Raw genomic sequence first — 20,781 nt, forward strand, 5'->3', positions numbered from 1 at the left:
GGGAGGGGGTGGCAAAGGCCCGCTCGCCTCCCCCTGCATCCGTGCCTGATAGCTGCAGCAATGTTTCGCCAAATTCATATAAGTAATCAATATATTCAGAGGAAGGGGCTGAGCATCTTTGAAGGGGGGGGGGACAACACTTTCTGGAGAAAAAAAGGGGGGCACCTATACTACGAAAGGAAACCTTTACATCTCTTTACATGATCCAAGTTACTGTTTAAGCATCATACATTGCAGGCGGATGTAATGGTCTGAATATTCATTTCCAAGGGAGAGAAGGTTCAAAAGATTGATAAGTTTATTTTCTTTTCATCGCTTTTCAAACAGATTATGAAAGATCTCGTCTGCAATCAACGAGAAACCATGGCTCAGAGACCGATGCTGATTGTGACTGTCATCCTGTGTACGGCTTACATTGTATCTGCACAATGTCCGGGCATATGTGATTGCAGTAGCTACAATAGTCGTAAGGAGATTCGCTGCGGCACCAGGGACCTCACATCAATTCCAAGCAATCTTCCCTCAGACACGCAGATTCTCCGACTTGAGTTTAACCGCATTGAATCTATTAGTTCAACTGATTTATCACGGATGGTAAATCTGAAGCGACTCACGCTTTACAATAACATGATATCGTTCATCGATACTAATGCTTTTGCATATCAACAAGATCTGGAGATACTTAATCTGAAATATAACAGGATCCGATTCATTCATAGCCAAACATTCCGAAACATGCAAAAGCTAGTCGAGCTGAGCTTGGACAATAACCTGTTACAGTCCTTCGGAAACGACACCTTCAACGGTTTGGTGAAATTAAACGAGTTAGAAATAGATGGAAATCCGTTGCAGTCCTTGCCTGAGGGAATCTTTAATGGCCTCACAAACCTGCGTCTCCTTGATATTTCTAATGTTGTTTTCGAAGTCATTCCATCCAATCTCTTTGATGGACTGACTAGCTTAGAAACCCTCAAGATGAACAACGTTACTCAGAATGGGGACCACCTCTTCAGTAGTGAATTCATTTTCGCTTCTGTTCCTACTCTAATCACGTTAGAGGTTCGTCGGAATTCCTTACATTGTCTTCCGGGGTCTCTTGCAGTACTCAGAGCTTTAAAATTCCTTCAACTATCCATGAATCCACTAACCTGTAGTAATTTTACCGTACTTAAACACCTTCAGCGTCTCGAAGAACTGCACATGGAGGACTCTGGAATAACTACGTTATCCTCAAACATGTTTGTTGGGAACACCAATCTCGTCTTCTTGTTGATAGAGTACTCGAGTTTGTCTACAGTGGAGGAAGGTGCATGCGTTCACAGGACTCAGTCGACTCGAAGATCTGTACCTCTCTTCCAACAACATTACTACTTTGCCAGACCACGTATTTGATTCTCTTCCTAGTGGTGTCAACCTTGATATCGCCGACAATCCTTGGGATTGCGACTGTGATCTACGTTGGTTGCATACTTGGTTGATGATGTCGTATGCAGGCAACACACCTGATGACCGTCAACCAGAGTGCGTATCACCGAATCGCCTGATTGGTCAGCGAATCCTTGACATTGACGAAAGTGAGTACGCCTGTATGCCTCAGACTGAACTCAATGAGACAATGACGCACTCGGTCAATGAAGGTGAAAACTTCGTAATAGAATGCAACATTACAGCGGATCCATCACCTGATCTCCATTGGCTAACACCTGATCATACCGAGCTGTTTCCTAATACCAATCAGATCCCTTTCATCGTTGACTCAGAAAGCACTCTTACTATCATACGAATCAGAAAGGAAGATGATGGAACCTACAGTTGTACTGGTACAAATGCGGCAGGAACTTTAAACATTCGAAACGTTGTTAATGTTGTTGGGACAGGGAATGCGCCTATATTAAAGACTGATCCACATCTTCAATCTAGCACAACTATAACTTCTCAGCAGAGTGAACCACTAAAGGGTGACGAGAATTCAACGTTAGTGATCAGCATCGCTGTTGTTGCTTTCCTCATTATACTAGTTGTAGTGGTCGTGATTGTCGCAGTCATTCTCAGAAGGAACGGCGATGATCGATATACAGATACTGATACATTACAGCGTCAACCAACAACATCTGTGTTCGATCCTCCATCTCACTATTCCACTATACCACTATCACCGAACGATGACATATACCAGGAGATAAAACATGAGGATGACTTGTATGAGAAGCCTCGAGAGCCTGGTGACATGTCTCCAGCGTCAATCAGACCCGACCATACCTACATGGCACATGTACTCCGTCAAGACTCGTTTGTTTCGAATGAAAGCGGGGGCGTCCCAGCAGGTTACGAACGATCGATGGTACGCGATGTCGGCAAACCAAAAAGTGACACCTCATCAACTCCTGGTTCAGATGGTGGTTCAGATCGGCCGGCTAACGGTGCGCAGAGAAATATCTATGTTGCTACGAATGATCGGAAGGGTAACAACCGACAGAGTAATGTAGAGCATAACGAAATGCGAAATTGGGTCCCAGATCTCCATCCAGAAGCGAAAGCGATGTACGCAAACATAAAACGAACCTAGCTTTAAAGAGGCATGTTCCCCGTATTCCAGAGGGCGTTCAAAATACGTACCCGCTGGCGGACGGTGCTAGCTGCCTATTGACACCAACAGAATACGGCTCTTACGCAGATGGCATGTTCCGAATGCCCGGACAATACCGATTATCGCATACATGTGCCGAAGTAATGCCAATCGCAGTTCGGCTCTAAGATTCGGCTGCTGTTTCCGCCCACTTTCGTGACGTCGCGATCGTCAGCGATCAGCTGGCTTGGCGAAGGCAGGCCAGGCCGCGCGTACTTTGATTGACAGATGTATGCAAATTAGAAGTCGATCTTCGGAACCAAGATGGCGATGACTAGAGCAGCGATAACTACACTGGCGGGAACGTGCCACTTTAATATTCAGCACGGTCAGGTTGAGTGAAAATATCCTAACTCTACAAGCATGCATGCATGTATTTACCTTGACCATATGCCTATACACGGGTTAATTTGTTACTATATTAGGTACCTGTTCAATTTAAGTACTATTATAATTTAAAGAAATGTTGGTACAAATCATTTTAAAGATGTTGGGCAGTGCATGGTGTAATGAGCAAAAAACTTTTTTGATCGCAGAAAGATAAACGAACCGGAAAATCATTTCAGCAGCATTTCTAATCACTGGTATTGAATAAGAAATAAACCACATTTCAATTGTATCGGGGGGGGGGAACAACTGCCCCCAAGCTACCCCCCCCCCTCCCCTTCCCACCCATTAATCCGCCAGTGGTGTTGGGTAAATATGTTTAAAATTTCGATCAAAACGGTAAGATGATTAAAAATCAAATTGAAAACCCCGAAATGATAGCATGGACGGCACTTGTTCCCTTTCGAAACCCCGAACATACCGCGGTGTATGCAGCTGAAAATAATGTAGCGTCTTATTTTGTTTACAAGCAACGGATTCCTTAACTTTTTAATCAAAATAATACCATGCGCGGGGTTTATAGTGATTCAATAGATTAATCATTTAGCCTGTGGGTAGTGGAGTAAGAAAAATAACTGAAGAGAAGATGACAGAACAGGCACTAAAAATGTGTGAGATGTCATGGGACATCGTCTCCTTGAGCAAATCATGTTTAACGTGTGACGTCATACATCTCAGCAGCGATCGGAGAGCTTTCCAAGCGCTATGGGGCTGTATATTTAAGCGTTTTGTATTTGATAATAATCGTTACTTTGAATGTTTTCAAGCATTGAATTTTGATACATAGTCCAATCAAAGTTTCACAATAATAAAATGTATACATAGATAATAACATGTAATTTTGAATATGCACACTGGTCTTTGTACGATATCAGGCAGATCAGGATAACGTACGTTTGTGAAGAAGTGTCGTCAGATAACAAATCAAATAGCATTTATTTTTTAAGCACGATTTGGGTGCGATATTTACTCTTATTAATCTGAGATACCAATCAAAATTGTATAAAGATGTCATTGAATACTTATACTGCTGTTTATGGAGTGCTTTATCGTACATTATAATGTTTACGTCGTGGTAGTTGCACTCTGGTAGGTAGTCTGTGATAAAAGAATTTTTAGTACAAAAAAAAATATGGAAAATGCTCACAGGTGTTTGTACAATATCGGGTAGATCACCATAGCGTTTGTGAAGAAGTGTCGTCAGATAACAAATCAAATCAAATTTATTTGTTAAGAGCTGTTTATAAACAAAATCACTATATGCAGGATTCTCGGGTGTGATATTTTATCACTTTTATGTGAGATATCCATCGAAAGTGTACAAAAATGTCAATGAATGCTGTGGTTAATGGAGTCTTTTATATGCACATCCAGTTTCAACGCAGATATAAATTAATCTTTTTGTTGCGAACGTGCAAAGTTATACAATATAATATTATATGTGATATTAATAAAGTCTTGATTTTAGTTATGGTATTACCGAATTGAAAATGGTCTGTTCATGTTTTTAATAGCCTACATGGCATGTAACAAGATACAAGAAACCCCACGAATGAACCAGAGAGAGTGAAATAGAGAGAGAGAGAGAGAGAGAGAGAGAGAGAGAGAGAGAGAGGGAGAGAGAGAGGGGGGGGGGGGGGGGGGGAGGAAATGAGAAGATAAAAGAGGTGATAGAGATCGCTGAAAGGGTTGATCTCCAATATCTCGAGTAGCTTGAGTAATTCTAGATAAACAAATAAGGGCGAGGTTGAAATAGTGCAAGAGAGTGGGAAAAGATAGGGAGAGGGAGAGGGCCAAAGAGAGAGAGAGAGAGAGAGAGAGAGAGGTGCTAGAGACTGCTAGAGAGAGAACTATTCCACTAGGCTTGTAACGAAAGGTTTTCATCTACATGAAAAGAAAATAGAAACAAATCTATTTTGTAAAATGTTTCTCATATTTTATCACCCAATCTCATCTCGGTTTATTGGGAGCCGGGGTTATTGATCATTGGTTAAAGAATTTGGATTGAAATCTATTCTGTCAAATCATTCACCGAGAGAGGGAGACATATGCATTAAGCTCAATCATTTATATTGGGTTTGGGCCTCATGGAATCCCTAGCAAGATCAACGTGATAAAGTAATGTTGTTTAACACTCGCTTTACCGCTTCAAGTGTCCAACTTTTTCAATAAGATGGATTTAATAGGTAAACCTGAAAATTGAGTAGACGAACTAAGACTTGGGTGGGTGGGGGGAAGGGGGTGTTTCATAAAGCTGTTCGTAAGTTACGAACGACTTTAAGCACGACTGGTGATATGTTCTTGTGCTACATGTAAATGATTGAGAATCTGATTAGCACCCATATGTTCCAGTCGTGCGTAACTTACGAACATCTTTATGAAACACCCCCCTGGGAAATTGCAATAAGGGGTGATGAGGGAGGAGGGCGGGCCACCAGATAGCATATACTCAAGATATAGTACTGGGCCGTGATCATATTATTTCCTCTTTAGCAATCTCTATCACCTCTTTTTCTCAGTTTCCCTCCTCTCTCTATTTTCCCTTTCTTATGTTTCTTCGTGGGGCTCCTTGTATCTCGTTGCCATATAGGATATTAAAAACATGAACAGACAACTTTCAATACCATGCAAGCCTTAAATAATATAACACAATATATAGTTTTGTATTTTCACATAGAAATATATATTTAGATCTCTGTCTGTCTCTCTCTCTCTCACACAAACACCGCCACTTTTGCTCTCTCTCTTTCTCTCTACCTACCTCTTTCTCTCTATCTCTGAATGTTGAATACCACTATAAAAGTGCGTAATAAACATGCCAATCACATGTACATCCTAGTCCTATACAATTAGTCTTTAATTTGCTGTATCGTGGTTGACGAGTAAAGGGTATTCTTTTTTTCAAACGTCTTAATAAACAAATAGAATTATTTTTCTTATAGCAACATCGTTATCACAGACCCATACATAAATATAGAAAAAAGAATTCTACAATCATCTTCCAAGTCAATTTGAATCGATGTTTTCCTTAGTTATCTTAATGTAGCAAACAGGTCATACATACATGTATTTAGTTAAAGCCTTATCATGTCCAACTTTTTAATTTTCGAGTAATATTGAACATGTATTGTATTGTATTGTATGTATTAAACTTCATTGATGTACATCAATATTCTGTTTATAAACATATAATCACTTTACAATGCAATGTAACAATCAATATTCTGTTTGGGAACACATCATATAAGTCGATTTACAAAGTAATGTAACATGTAATATTCTGTAAACATATATACCGTATAAATCAATCAACATGATAAAGGATATCCGATCGCAAAAAGATAAAGAGAAACAAATTAAATCTCCCAACATCTTCTGTATTGTATACGCATGCCACTTTAGTGTATTTTAACATTTTTAACGAACATTTTAACCCCCCCCCCCCCGCCCCCACCTTGAACGCCAGGGGGTGGGGCCATCCCCTAAAAAAAGTTAAAATCACGGTTTTTTACACATTTTTTTCTCCCCCCCCCCCCCCCCCCCCCCCCCCATTTGTCTATTTCCCCATGTCCATTTGCCCATTCCTGTCTCCCTTCCCCTTCCTATCTTGTTCCTTTTGTCCCCTCCACTATCCTCTCTCTCTCTATTCTTCTCTTGTCTCCCGCCCCCTCCCCAAATCTCTCTCTTTCTCTGTCTCTGTCTCTGTCTCTCTCTCTCTGTTCATCCCTCCAGCCCTCCCTCCATCTCATAATCTTTCATTTATCTTCCACCTGTCACCCAGACCTTCTATCCATGCTTAACCATTCCACTACCAGTAACAAAAGACACAAATGCATTCATTCAATATTCCATACATATATTAATTTGAAAAGAAAAAAATATAGTCATTTCGAATATATAATGACATACACTATACATGGCAACATATTGTACTGTATAATACCATGCTTGGTATTATATGCAAACATTATCTAAATAATGTATTACATGATTGTCGTCCATAAAGTCCTGTCAAAAACTGTCATACAGTAATTCTTTAATCATCAAGTTTGACAAGCATGTACATGTGTAGGACTGTCAATATATTATTATTATTACATCACAATACCTGATGCCACAGAATTCAAGAATATTTTTTTGTTTTCAGATCCATTTTAAAACATATTCAATCAAATCTTGTCCACAAAGATAAACTAAATATCTCCTTTTAAAAACAGGTCATGAAATGCATAATATTTTCTTCAAAACTTATAATAATGGGCAGCAATTCATGACACTGTCATAAGTACAAGTTTGCCAACACTATTGAAAAACATGTATTAAATTAAACGTGAATTTGAATAGAATGTCGACAAATGACCAATGACCGTTTCATATACTGATTTCCTGTACTTCACTCGGACTAGCAATATAACTGATATTAATGTTGGATGAAAAAGCGTGGAAATTAATCTTTTCTGACGACAATTTGTTCCTATTTTCACAAAGTGAGGGTAGTGAATGAAAATCGCATACAATTTGCATGCATATTTTCCTCACTACCGTCACTTCGTGAAAATAGGAACGAATTGACCCTTAAGCGATAAACATTGTAAGAGCATATTTGACTCTTTCTAATCGATTTTCCCCAATACTTGATTTGTTTAAAATTGCTTGAAGAATCATGTCAGTCCATGAATTGTGGTTATCTTTATATTTGGAAGACATATGGGCTAAGATATTCACTAATTTCACAACCAATTTCTTTGACCAAGATTGTGTTGTATCCTATTTGGAATGTCCTTTCCTTTTCATACACATATTCATCATTTTGAAATACATGTCATAAAGGTGATCTTCCTAAATTTTAATGGTGAGCTAAGTTTCATTCAAAAGATATAAATGATTTCCTCAGCACAGATTTGATCCAGGTGCATATGACTATGATTAGGCAAAATTAGAATAAGGGAGTTTACAGATACAATCTGCGCATGGGCAGATAAAGGTCATTTGTACCAAAAAGGTAAAACACACAGAGATGAATACTGGATATGCGCTCATGAAAGTTTTGTAACATTATTCATTTATGCACCAATGGTACATTCTATGATACGGAAGTATTCTTTTCAAGAGGGCAAACAAAAGGTATTCATGAAGCACATCTAGGACTTTGGCAGTTTTTATTCTAATATGCTCAAAGTGGAACTTCTCCATGTGTAAAAGATCTGTGGATATTTGGGGTCATTTGTACCATGTGCTATCTGAAAACTTCCTCATAGTTGCTAAGCAAAGTGATTCATGTTGACCTCAGATCACAGGTGGCTCATATCATCTACAATATGACCAATAACAGCTATAGCTTCAATCTCTACTTGACCATCCTGCAAACAAAACAGAAGATAAACAATATCTGAAGAACTCCTGCAAGAAGACAGCTGAATATTGTGTGTCATAGGTTGGTGCAAAATGGTCCACACCTCAAATTCATCAAAAGGAATAATGCACGTTTAGACAGCTTAATGAAAGGAAATTGGACATAAAACAGCAGCATATTAATGAAGGAATGCAATTAGTTTAGACCTATATATCAGGCCCAAGTTCATAGAACTTGTTATCAATGAGAGTAAACTATTGAAATCCTTGCATTTGATTGCCTACGAACAGATTGGTCATAGACATATAGTATATCTTGCAATTGTCATCAATAAGGAGTTTAATGAAACAGGGCCCGGGACTTAACTCAATGTATTTACATGATGTAGTTTGACTTGATATGACAAACATTTGTCTTATACCACAACCAGTTATATCTCTTGTACTGTCAACAACTGGTTCAAACTAATTTTGTTTGGGTTGTAAACTTGTAATGTAGTTATTTCAAGTCTCATCATAGTCCTCCACATCAGATATCTCAAATAACTTCAACTATGTATGATGAAGGAAGAACATTTCTTAGCAGACATAATCAAAAAGTATACATGTAGTCAATGATTTGTTTTGCCCACTGTGTGGATTACACAATACATGTACTTACCAATGGGAGACGGGCAACTTGATAGGCAGCTCTAGCAGGAGGATTTTTGGGAAAAACTAGAAATGGAGAATATATATATAACACAATTATATCAATAGGCACAGCAAACACATTCAGGTAGTTAAACTTTGTTATTTAAATCAATATATTGGAAAGCTAGTAGCAAAAAACATTCACAAATTGAAATAATTCACAATTATTCTTCAATTATTTTGCAGTACAAAACCCATGGAAATCTTAATCTCTAGGGAAATTTGTGAAAGTTTCATTTCAGAAATATTTCAACCCCAAAATCAAAAGTATAAAACATGCAGATTTAGCCAGGAGGCCTTGATACATGTACATGCATGTAGAATCAATAGGTTATGTTCAAGAACCATATACCGGTATTCTATTACAAGTAAGCATTAAATACATTGTATTGACACAAGTATACATGTAGGCAGTCGAAAAACATAGAGAATGAAAGGTTCAAACTTAAGACTGGAATTAATCACCCAGGATTATTAGAAAAGCCCTAGAATGATCAGGATGATTTGGAAGAATATGTGTAGGTGGTATGGTAACTGTGGTCTAGGGGATCGGGTGGTATGATGACTGTGGTCTAGGGGATCGGGTGGTATGGTGACTGTGGTCTAGGGGATCGGGTGGTATGGTGACTGTGGTCTAGGGGATTGGGTGGTATGGTGACTGTGGTCTAGGGGATTGGGTGGTATGGTGACTGTGGTCTAGGGGATCGGGTGGTATGGTGACTGTGGTCTAGGGATTGGGTGGTATGGTGACTGTGGTCTAGGGGATTGGGTGGTATGGTGACTGTGGTCTAGGGGATCGGGTGGTATGGTGACTGTGGTCTAGGGGATAGGGTGGTATGGTGACTGTGGTCTAGGGGATCGGGTGGTATGGTGACTGTGGTCTAGGGGATCGGGTGGTATGGTGACTGTGGTCTAGGGGATCGGGTGGTATGGTGACTGGTCTAGGGGATCGGGTGGTATGGCGACTGTGGTCTAGGGGATCGGGTGGTATGGTGACTGTGGTCTAGGGGATCGGGTGGTATGGTGACTGTGGTCTAGGGGATCGGGTGGTATGGTGACTGTGGTCTAGGGGATCGGGTGGTATGGCGACTGTGGTCTAGGGGATCGGGTGGTATGGTGACTGTGGTCTAGGGGATCGGGTGGTATGGTGACTGTGGTCTAGGGGATCGGGTGGTATGGTGACTGTGGTCTAGGGGATCGGGTGGTATGGTGACTGTGATCTAGGGGATTGAAGTAACCACTCTCTGAATAACAAGCTAGAGGATTTCAGTCCTGGCCACAAAACTACTAAAATCTTACAGTTAACAAGGGAAACGCTCTCGGCGGTCTCGCCTGCATTACGCAATTCGATATGATGAAAAATTGAGGTTGGAACATTATTTATAGGCACGGTGACCCATTAGCAGGCCCCACAAAATGAAATCCTTTTGAATATAATCAGCATTTTGAAGTGAATATTGACTAAGAATCATCAAAAGAATTATTTAATATTAATTGTACCACGATCGATAACTTGAATGAAATATGAACAAATTAATATAAAAAAATGATTTATTAATTCTCATATTAAGTTTTGAAAACATAATCCAAGTCTACTGACCTAAAATGACCTTTGACCTTGTGACCTGGAATTTGTGTCATATGATTTGTGATACTTGATAACCCTTGTGTACAAGTTACATGGAATTTGAACAAACAATTTTGAAAATATGCTAAAAATTCAAAATCTTGATGTTGATGCCACAACAAATTTTAAGTGTGTTGACCTAAAATGACCTTTGACGTTAACTTAGTGACCTGAAATACTGATCACTTGATTGGGGATACTTGATAACCCTATAGTCCAAGTTTCATTGACTAAGAACTTAAACATTCAAAATTATATAAAAAATTCAAAACCTTAGCCCTAGGTTAAGATTTTGATGATGATGCCACAACATAGTCCAAGTCTGTTGACCTGAAATGACCTTTGGCCTTGACTTTGTGACCTGAAATTCTACTCACATGATTGGGGATACTTGATAACCCTATAGTCCAAGTTTCATTGACTAAGAACTTATACTTTCAAAATTATATTGAAAATTCAAAAACTTAACCTTAGGTTAAGTTTTTGATGTTGACGCCGCCGACGTCGCCACCGTCACCGGAAAAGCGGCGCCTACATGTATGTCTCGCTTTTTTGCTACGCAGGCGAGACAAAAACTAAATTATTCATACCCTTACCAAGTTTTGTCATTTTTTAAGAGTGTCAAAATTGATTTGTCCCGACTTATGTTTCTTGGTATAAAAGTATTTAACAAAGGCCCTAATTCACTGAACCGATCCACCATCCATCGTTGAGTTACAAAAAACATCAAATCTACTAAGGATATGAATAATTCAGTTCTTAAAATATAAGAAAATCAATGAAAGCTGAAACATGATTAAACTTGTTTAAAAATATATTTGTTGTAGAACATATCTGTAAATATGGTGTCACTGTTATGCTGTATTCATACATTACATATTACACTAAAAGCCTAAAAACAAACTGTTGTGGCAAAATATAAAAAGAATTGAGGGTGATACATATTTTGCACTTCATACAGTTTATCGTAAAGGCCCAAATTCACAAAAGAGGTTTACATTTAACCCATGCTTTAATCCTCGCTTGGTATTCACAAAGAGTTCTTTGTGAATTCGGGCCATTGTCTAGTCAAGAGCAAAATCGCATAAGAACTTTCAAGAAAAACATTTGAGATATTACTTACATCTAGAATAAACAGCATTCATCTTCTGGAAGTCCTCTAAATCCGCCATGAGTACAGTCGTCTTCACAACTGAATAAATTATGGAATACAAGTCAAAACAATAAATATACAAATTTTAAAAGAAGGTTCAGTTTGTTGTTAAAATGTTATTTTTTCTTTAATAGCTCTCCACAATCGCCAACTCAATCACATTACTTTTTGTATGTACAAAACTTGGCATGAATGATGATGCTCCACGTTACTTGCAGGAGAATTTGATTAGAATACTGTTAAAGAAACTGACCACTTGTACAGATACCTGGTCAGTTCATGCAATGGGACATACCATCAGCTGTAGCTACATACTACATCTCTTCTTAATAAATATATGATTCAAAGATTCAAGACTCAAATGATTTTATTTCTCATGCATAACATAATACAATGAATCAAGACAAATAAAATAGTAATGATACAAGAAAATATGATCTAAATAAAAGCCAAGCTTGTTGAAGTATTAGTTCCGATAGGCTGTATTACTATAGGTTCGCTTACTTCTAACAACCATTTATACTTTCTTAGCAGTCAGGTAATCACCATTATTGTAATTATGGAACTTACCCAGTACATATCATTGTATGAGGCCACAGCTTACTCTTTTTGTTGTCATTGTTGTTTGTTTGTCGTTGTTGTTGTGTTTTTTTTTTTTTTTTTTTTTTTTTTTTTGGGGGGGGAGGGGGTCAGTTATGTTACGAAAGAGCATAACAAATGAAACCAATTACATTACCATTATTGTAGGTGAGTCCTTGGCTCTTGAGAACCTCTCCCATATTTTTCAGAGCCTGGAGACATACAGAAATTAAAAGAACATAACAAATTTAGGTTACAAGTAAAAATACAAAATATTGTTTGCTTATTTTATTTGATTATCACCAAGAATTATCCCATATCATGAAGTGAGATGAGGCTTCATGTTTGCTAGAGAGAGTGGACATGTGTTGCTGAAACATGTTTACACAATTTTCAGGCAACATTAACACTCCATCTGCTAGGGCTACTCACTGAACCTCTACACTGCCGTTGTTTGGGGTCATAGTTAATTATACACACTTAAAGGTAAAGACCAGTTTTGGAAACGCCCCCCTCTCAAAAAATGAAGTGGAAGCTCTTATTACCAATCATGTGAAAGAATATGTTTTGATTAATACTTGATCATACAATTTTTTGCCGAGAAACCGCCTACTAATTGATATATTTGGTAAATTATTATATCTATTTGGACCTGTTAGATATAACACATGTGTCACGCACATGTGCGTATTCCCATATACATCTTACAGTGCTTGTAAATTTACCAAGACTGGGCCAAATTTCTTATCATTTTGATGATGCCAGAACCTTGCAGTACACACCAATACTGATCAACCTTTTTCTGATCGATTCCACAACGTTTCTTTCACGATGCAATCGCATGACCAGAACTCAACCTTATCTTTTAAGAGAAGGTTGAGCTCCGAGGAAAGGTGAAAAATCATTGTTATTATGCAAGTACATGGAAGAACATCAGAGAAAAAATGTTCCCTGAAAAGCATGGCTCATCAAATGCTCCAAAATTCTAAATATGACCAGTAACAGTTTAAAAAATAAGGCCCAATTTTTATGCTGCATGTTTATGTAGTCCCATATACATGTACAGTTTCTGTGTACAGTGCTTGTTACTTTACCAAGACTGTGCCAAATTTCTTATCATTTCGACTACAGAACCTTGCAGTGCACACCAATATGCTACATGATCAACTTTTTCTGATCAATTCCACACCATTTTTTTCACTGTGCAATCGCATGACCAGAACTCAACTCTATCTTTAAAGGCCAAGTCCACTCCAAAAATAATTTGCTTTTAATAGATGCAGAAAAACAAGAGAAACAGAGCAAAAACATTGAGAAAAATAGGATAACTAATGAGGAAGTTATGATTTTTTTTTCAAGTATGAAAAACTATGGAACTATGAAAATTGGCAAAATATATTATCAATAAAATTTTTAAAAATAGTGGATAGTAAGGCAATGGCATCACAGACTCATGTGAGTGAGTTGCCAATTTGTTAAAAATTAAATACTTTCTTGGTTAATAGTTATCCAATTTTGCTCAAACTCTTTTGATTAGTTTGTCTGATTTTTCTGCTTTCAAAGAAAGTAAATTATTTTTGAATTGTAATTGTGTGACAATAGTTGACTATGGCAACCCACCGTTTGTCCCATACATAAACCAAAACTGGTAAAGAGTTACCTGTTCAGTCTCTGCTACAATTCCTCCTTCAATCATGTTCTTGGTGCCTGGTATGAGACCAATCTGACCAGATAAATACATCGTATTCCCTGCTATCACCGCCTGGCTGCATTCAAAACAACATAGAACAAAACTCCTCAATACAATGAAACTTGAATCATAACAAAACATGTTTAACCATATATGTGCCTATGTGAAGCAAGTTGTACATGTACATGTCCATGTAGGAGACATGCTAAGATGACAATTGCAGTGCACTCAATGACATCTGGGGGTGTTTCACAAAACTTTTCAGCAGTGACAAATTACAGTTTTTGTTATAAGCTACTGAAATCCTTGCTTCTGATTGGTTATCAGCAGATTTGTCACAGATTTTTGTAATTTGTCATTGAAAAAAGGCTTTGTGAAACACCCCTCTGAACTTCAACCCAATATCCAACTGTAATACACCTAACCCTTATTAAACAATCATCCTCCCCCAGACCCCCATCCTTCCTTCCTGCATTTCAAGGTGGTGAGGTCAAATCTGTACATGAAATAAAGCAATACCTGATCGAAATTTTCATGTTTTCGCTGAATGAGCTCATAGTAAATGCCTCCCTCTTGTGCTAACTTCAGATCAGGGTAAAGTTAAAATGATCAGTTCTGACTCTGAGTCTCTAACCATGCGGACTACAGCCTTTTCCAAAACACAAGTTCTTTGTCAAACTTCTGCCTTTAAAGTTGCTGGGACTTTGTGCTACAATTGCAGATTCCTAAGAGATGTAGATTGTAGGTGATAAAGACATCAACCAGATAATTACAGATTTCTGCAAAGCAGATAGAAAAAAGTTATTGAATCATATTGTTAGTATTCTGGTGTTTTAGTATTAACAGAGAAGGACATGAGTTGTAGGTCTATGACTAGTTGACTACCTTTTTAGTTAGGTTTTCCCTTGCAATTGCATGTCTATATTCCCAAATCCCAATGAGAGTTGACCATTCAGGCTCAAATCCTTCACCCCCTATTCATAATTAATTAAAAATGTGCTAAAAGGCCATTGATTGTGTTTTTCCCTTAATATGAACATCACATTTCTCACCTATGAGTAAACAGGAGCACATAATTTGAATTTTGATTGCTTGGGTAATGTAATAAATAAAGAGTCTACCAAGTTAGACTAGATCTACATACATTGTAGGTAGACCCATGTACACCTGTAGGTCTAATACAGGGTCTATCTCATACAGATCAAGATTAAGATCTACTCCTAAACCAATGCCATGCCCATTGCAATACAGTCAGGGTGAAAATAAATCTACATATGTACAACTACATAGACCTAGACCCTAGTTTTATGTCCTCTAGGCTATAAGATCAATAAGTGATAAGAAAACACAATTCTCATCTCAGGCTCAGCAAATACCCAGCAAATGCCTATAGATATCTTACATAGTTACAGCCTTTGCACACAGGGGTAAAATTCTTTGTATCTAGAGCTGATTAGTTTAAACAATGACCGGTAGACATGTAAATTCTTGTGAATATCGTCTGCTGCAGTACATGTACATACAGTGCTGACGCAAGCACATGCCTCTGTGTGTAACGGTAAGGTTTACAAAATGTTATGTCAAGCAAATGCACGATTGCATGAGTCTGTGAAGGTCGAAATTGAACTCTGTGTTGAAATTCTTGCAGCCGTATTTTAAACTGTTACTGCGCATGAGGAAGATGATGCTATCCATTGACAGTAACAGTTTAAAATACTGCTGCAAGAATGTCAACACAGAGTCCAATTTTGACCCCAAAAATGCTGAAAAAAGACATTCAAACGCATTCAAACGCATTATACAGTCAAGCTGGGAAGTTAAGTAGAATCTAGTAGAAATTATACAACTCACTTCTATATCCTTATCAAATCATTGGTCATGAGCGGTCACATGTGATTCATTTACTGAGATTAGGCTATCCCACGTTTTTTCATGAAGAAGCGTGCAATAGTTTCCAGTACGGTACTACCACACAATTTTTTTTAGTGCATGCGCAGACTTGCGCGTAGAGTTTAGAGTGCAATTGCATACCGTCACGCCTGCATACCGTACCGACGGTGGGGTGCAGGCGGGTGTGATAACGCCATTACGAACGTGTAGATGGCGCAAAGTTTTTCCTTCATAATCATTTTGCCTTCGGCGTAGACTAGAAGGGATGAGATTGACGGCAGCGAGAGTTTAACACGGCTTGCAAGATTTTCAACATGGATGTCGATTTTGACCCATAATTTCCTTAAAAGGGACCATTAAACGGATTATTTCAATCAAGTTAGTAAGTGGAACCGATGTATTATAGCCTAGACCGTCTTAGACCGAATTTTCCGTCTCTTTCGTTCGTTAGCCTCTTATTGGGGTAGGGTCGGCCGGCTCTCTCTTTAGAGACGGAAACCATCTATACACTTTCCCTTGATAACTCCACGGCCATTTCAGGTCGTAGCGTTTTGCCCCCAAAATCCCCCAAAATGTCATTTTACCTCATGCATTGATTATTTAAAATTAGGAGAAGGTTATACTACATCGGTTCCACTTACCAACTTGACTGAAATAATCCGTTTAATGGTCCCTTTTAAGGAAATTATGGGTCAAAATCGACATCCATGTTGAAATCTTACAAGCCGTGTTAAACTCTCGCTGCGCACGGAGTCATCTAAATCAATCTCATCCCTTTTAGTCTACGCCGAAGGCAAAACGATTATGAAGGAAAAACTATGCGCCATCTACATGTTCGTAATGGCGTTATCACAGTTTTTCCTTCATAATCGTTTTGCCTTCGGCGTAGACTAAAAGGGATGAGATTGATTTAGATGACTCCGTGCGCAGCGAGAGTTTAACACGGCTTGCAAGATTTCAACATGGATGTCGATTTTGACCCATAATTTCCTTAAAAGGGACCATAAAACGGATTATTTCAGTCAAGTTGGTAAGTGGAACCGATGTAGTATAACCTTCTCCTAATTTTAAATAATCAATGCATGAGGTAAAAATAAATGACATTTTGGGGGATTTTGGGGGATTTTGGGGGCAAAACGCTACGACCTGAAATGGCCGTGGCGTCTAGACGGTTTCCGTCTCTAAAGAGAGAGCCGACCCTACCCCAATAAGAGGCTAACAAACGAAAGAGACGGAAAATTCGGTCTAAGACCGTCTAGGCCTAATTTACATTTGGATATAGGCCTAGATTCTAGACCTGGTCTACACGAGGTAAAATGACATTTTGGGGATTTTGGGGGCAAAATGCTACGACCTGAAATGGCCGTGGCGTTATCAAGGAAATGTGTATAGACGGTTTCCGTCACGGTTTCCGTCTCTAAAGAGAGAGCCGGCCGACCCTACCCCAATAAGAGGCTAACGAACGAAAGAGACGGAAAATTCGGTCTAAGCTCAGCTCAGCTCAGCTCAGCTCAGCTCATGATGTACCGTGCTAGCGCTCCGAGCCGAGGTGGCCGGTGGTGAATGGCTCGCGCTTGACGGTAGGCCTACAGTTGAGCAATAATCTTGCCATGTTCACATGGTACACCAGGCCATGGTCACGGTCTGGCGTTTAAAGATGAACTTTATTTTTCAACAATTAAAACAAACCTAGTAAAGCTTAAATGTACATACATGTACAGTCATTTAGGAGCAAAAGAAAAAGCTGAAAATCAACTTACCTGTATGGGCCAATAGCAGCAGGTGCAGTTGTAATTTTGACAATTTTTCGTACGATTCCAGCCATCTTGAAAGTTGAAGTCCGATCTACAAAAGGGGCGGAGTTGGAATGAGTCTCTCAGCGCATGCGCGTTTTTGTTTTTGTGATGCACCGATTTTTTTTTTTTTTTTTTTTATTTTTTTTTTCCTTCTTCCTCTTTACGTATGATATACAGGCACGTAGCCACGGGGGGGGGGGGGCACTCCAGTGTTCCCCTTCCCCCCCCCCCCCCCCCATAAAAAAAAAATAAAAAAAAAAAAATTCAAGATCGGTTGAACTTTTTTAGACCCCTTTTTTAACTCTGGGTACGTGCCTGGTGATATACAGTGTTATTCAACATAAAAAGTTTACACCTAGAAAATTGAAATGAAAAAGTCTCATTCCGAATCATTTAGTATAATTTTGTGTGGTATGTGTTGACGCTTGGATAAACAGAAGGCATTGTTTGCGAGAGATAAAACACTCTTTCATAAGATGTATAATAATTTACTGTTCATAGATGATTTTTTTTTTTTAATAATTAGCAATTTTCTAGGTGTAAACTTGTTTTGACTCACATTAGGCTTACATTGTCTTGTGAGTTACACGTTATAAAATATGGGCCTCAGTCAGAGACGATCCTACCAGGGGGGGGGGGGGGGGCAGGGGGCACAGTGTCCCTACTTTTTCAAGTACCCCAAAAAGTACCCCCTTTTACATAGGGAAATTCCCCCTAATTTCCATTTTCAACTCTGATGTGTGCCCTTTTTATTTTGACACATGTCCCTTTTCCTTCGACAAGTTCCCATTTTACTTTGCAATAAGTGTCCATTTTCCATTCTCATAAGTGCCCTTTTTAATCTCTAGTACGAGAAGTGCCCCTTTTCACTTTTGATCAGTGCCCCCTTCACCTCCGATAACTACCCTATTCAAACTGAGAGATGCCCATTTTACTTTGATAACTGCCCCTTTTTACTTTGTAAGAAGTGCCCCTTCCTTTTAATAACTCCCTTTTCAGTTAACTCGGATAATGCACCTTTTATTTTTACATGTGCCCCTTTTCCTTTCTAATAAGTGGCCCTTTTCCTTGAGTGCCCCCATTAAAAAAGGAGCTCCTCCCCTTTCTTATAAGTGCCCCTTTTATTCAGGTGGCTTAATTAGCGTCAAATTTATAGATTATCGTTACTTGCCGGATAAAAGCACCATTTTTGGTACAGGGCTTTTTTAGGACTTACTAAACGATATTAGGCTAGGAGCCCCTGGCGAAAATTCAATTTATGGGTGTGGGGGCAGGGGCGTCTTTTTGGAGCCCCAAATAATTTTATAACATTGATTTGTTGTTGTATACAAATGCCATTTTGGGTACAGGGCTTTCTTAGGACCTACTGAACGATATTAGGGTGGGAGCCCCCGTCAAACATAAGGGTCTGGGGCGGGGGCATCGCTTCGTAACCCTCAAGTAATGTGTAAGGTAATATAACATTTATTTGTTTCTGTACAAATGTCATTTTTGGTACAGGGCTTCCTTAGGACCTACTGAACTATATTAGGGTAGGAGCCCTCGGCAAGAATATCATATAAGGGTGTAGTCCAGATTCAGTCCGTTCGTTCTTTTTACCCCCCACACACAGCGCGGTCTCTCCACTGATCACGCAATCCCCAAATTTCCGTCAGGACCCAGATTTAGAGGAATGGCTAGGTCTACTTTCAACGTTGAGGGTGTGCTATTTTATCAGCTGATTGGGTGCGCTAAACGAAAACGGTACAGAGGCTGGACTAATAAGGGTGTGGGACAGGGGCGTCGCCTCGTAGTCCACAAATAATTTGTAAGGTAATATAACATTGAATTGTTGTTGTACAAACGCCATGGGCCCCCAATCACACATATATGAATATGTATGCCGGGGGCTCCTACCCTACCATCATTCAGCAGGTCCCAATGAAGCCCTGTACCAAAAATGGCGTTTGTATAACCATGGACCTATTACGGATGGACATATAACGTGATTCTTTCTTTGATCCTATATGATAGTCGCCGTCTTCTGATTATGTGCATCTTAATGAGAACATTCAGCTGTTTGAACAAAAACGACTGCGTAAGCATTTTTGGCCATTGACAAAGGAGCAGTATCCCTCTCTTGGGTTTGGTTTGGATGGTGTGCTCTGTAAGGGTGTGTCTTAAATAAAAGCATCCCCAATGGTAAGCAGCAAAGTTGAAAAGCAGACGATTTTGGTGATATGAAATGTATTATTACTGATTCGCAAACTTTCGCACACACATAATATGACCTTTTAAAACAATTAGAAGGCCATGATCTGTATCAGCCCTGTGCGTTGTAACTCTGGAATATTATGAGGAAATAGGGGGAATCTGGATTTTAAATCACAACCCAAAAATCCAAAAATAACCTCTATCTGGTAATATCAACATGTTTAAAAAAAACAAAAAAACATGTACAGTACACGGAACAACAATTTCCGATTATAAGCCAGAACTGCACATCTATTTTCCATGATTAGGCGAGTTATTATCTTCTGCGCATGTAGATTAAAATGTTTAAAATCACTATCTTGATTCTGTCCCGGCTTATTGGCGGCGACCATGATGAGATCAAAGAGAAGAAACATGTACAGCATGTTATTGAGACGACATTGACGAAGACAATCACAATGAATTCATTAAGAAAACGATGAATGTCCATTCGTAATAGGTCCATGGTATAACAAACATCGAAAACGAAAAATCGACTTGCACAAAAGTATTAAAGTGAGAGAATGAATTGAATGTATCAAATGAGATGCATTGCATATGCTTTTTTGCAGTAGCAAAGTCACACACACACATACACACGCGCGCGCAAAAAAAATGTTCTTTGATATTTGATATGTGTGGCATGATTAATCTTGTTAGATATGTTATTTGGATCTGCAAAGACCGAATTAATGTCCAAATCCCAATTGTTTTATTCAATCATCACATAAGCATTACTGGCGCAAGTCGATTTTT

General features: G+C 38.8%; 3 protein-coding genes across 5 annotated transcripts; 2 read left to right on the top strand and 1 right to left on the bottom strand.

The window, feature by feature from the left end:
• Window positions 1-359: 359 nt before the first annotated feature.
• Window positions 360-1,392, top strand: LOC115923346 (leucine-rich repeat and immunoglobulin-like domain-containing nogo receptor-interacting protein 1). Its single transcript, XM_030983801.1, has one exon. The coding sequence runs from the start codon at window positions 364-366 to the stop codon at window positions 1,390-1,392; it is 1,029 nt and encodes a 342-aa protein (XP_030839661.1). The 5' UTR covers window positions 360-363.
• Window positions 1,393-1,480: 88 nt separating this feature from the next.
• On the top strand, window positions 1,481-2,566 carry LOC115923347 (leucine-rich repeat and immunoglobulin-like domain-containing nogo receptor-interacting protein 2). The gene has a single exon (XM_030983802.1). It carries the CDS (start codon window positions 1,481-1,483, stop codon window positions 2,564-2,566), a length of 1,086 nt encoding a protein of 361 aa, XP_030839662.1.
• Window positions 2,567-8,236: 5,670 nt separating this feature from the next.
• Window positions 8,237-17,888, bottom strand: LOC591407 (2-iminobutanoate/2-iminopropanoate deaminase). 3 transcript variants are annotated; one of them, XM_790969.5, is made up of 7 exons: window positions 17,758-17,851; window positions 14,627-14,832; window positions 14,078-14,183; window positions 12,575-12,629; window positions 11,809-11,877; window positions 9,027-9,082; window positions 8,237-8,373 (listed from the first exon to the last, which is right to left on the bottom strand). In XM_790969.5, the coding sequence occupies exons 2-7, from the start codon at window positions 14,662-14,664 to the stop codon at window positions 8,305-8,307; spliced, it is 393 nt and encodes a 130-aa protein (XP_796062.4). In that variant the 5' UTR covers window positions 14,665-14,832; window positions 17,758-17,851; the 3' UTR covers window positions 8,237-8,304. The 3 variants fall into 3 exon arrangements, with proteins under 3 accessions (XP_796062.4, XP_030838519.1, XP_003729764.1); XM_030982659.1 differs by having other exon boundaries at window positions 14,627-14,886; XM_003729716.3 differs by lacking the exon at window positions 14,627-14,832 and having other exon boundaries at window positions 17,758-17,888.
• Between the last annotated feature and the right edge of the window lie 2,893 nt (window positions 17,889-20,781).

The sequence above is a fragment of the Strongylocentrotus purpuratus genome, unplaced genomic scaffold (assembly GCF_000002235.5).
Source record: "Strongylocentrotus purpuratus isolate Spur 01 unplaced genomic scaffold, Spur_5.0 spur5_scaffold_13, whole genome shotgun sequence".
In the NCBI taxonomy this organism is placed as follows: Eukaryota; Metazoa; Echinodermata; class Echinoidea; order Camarodonta; family Strongylocentrotidae; genus Strongylocentrotus; species Strongylocentrotus purpuratus.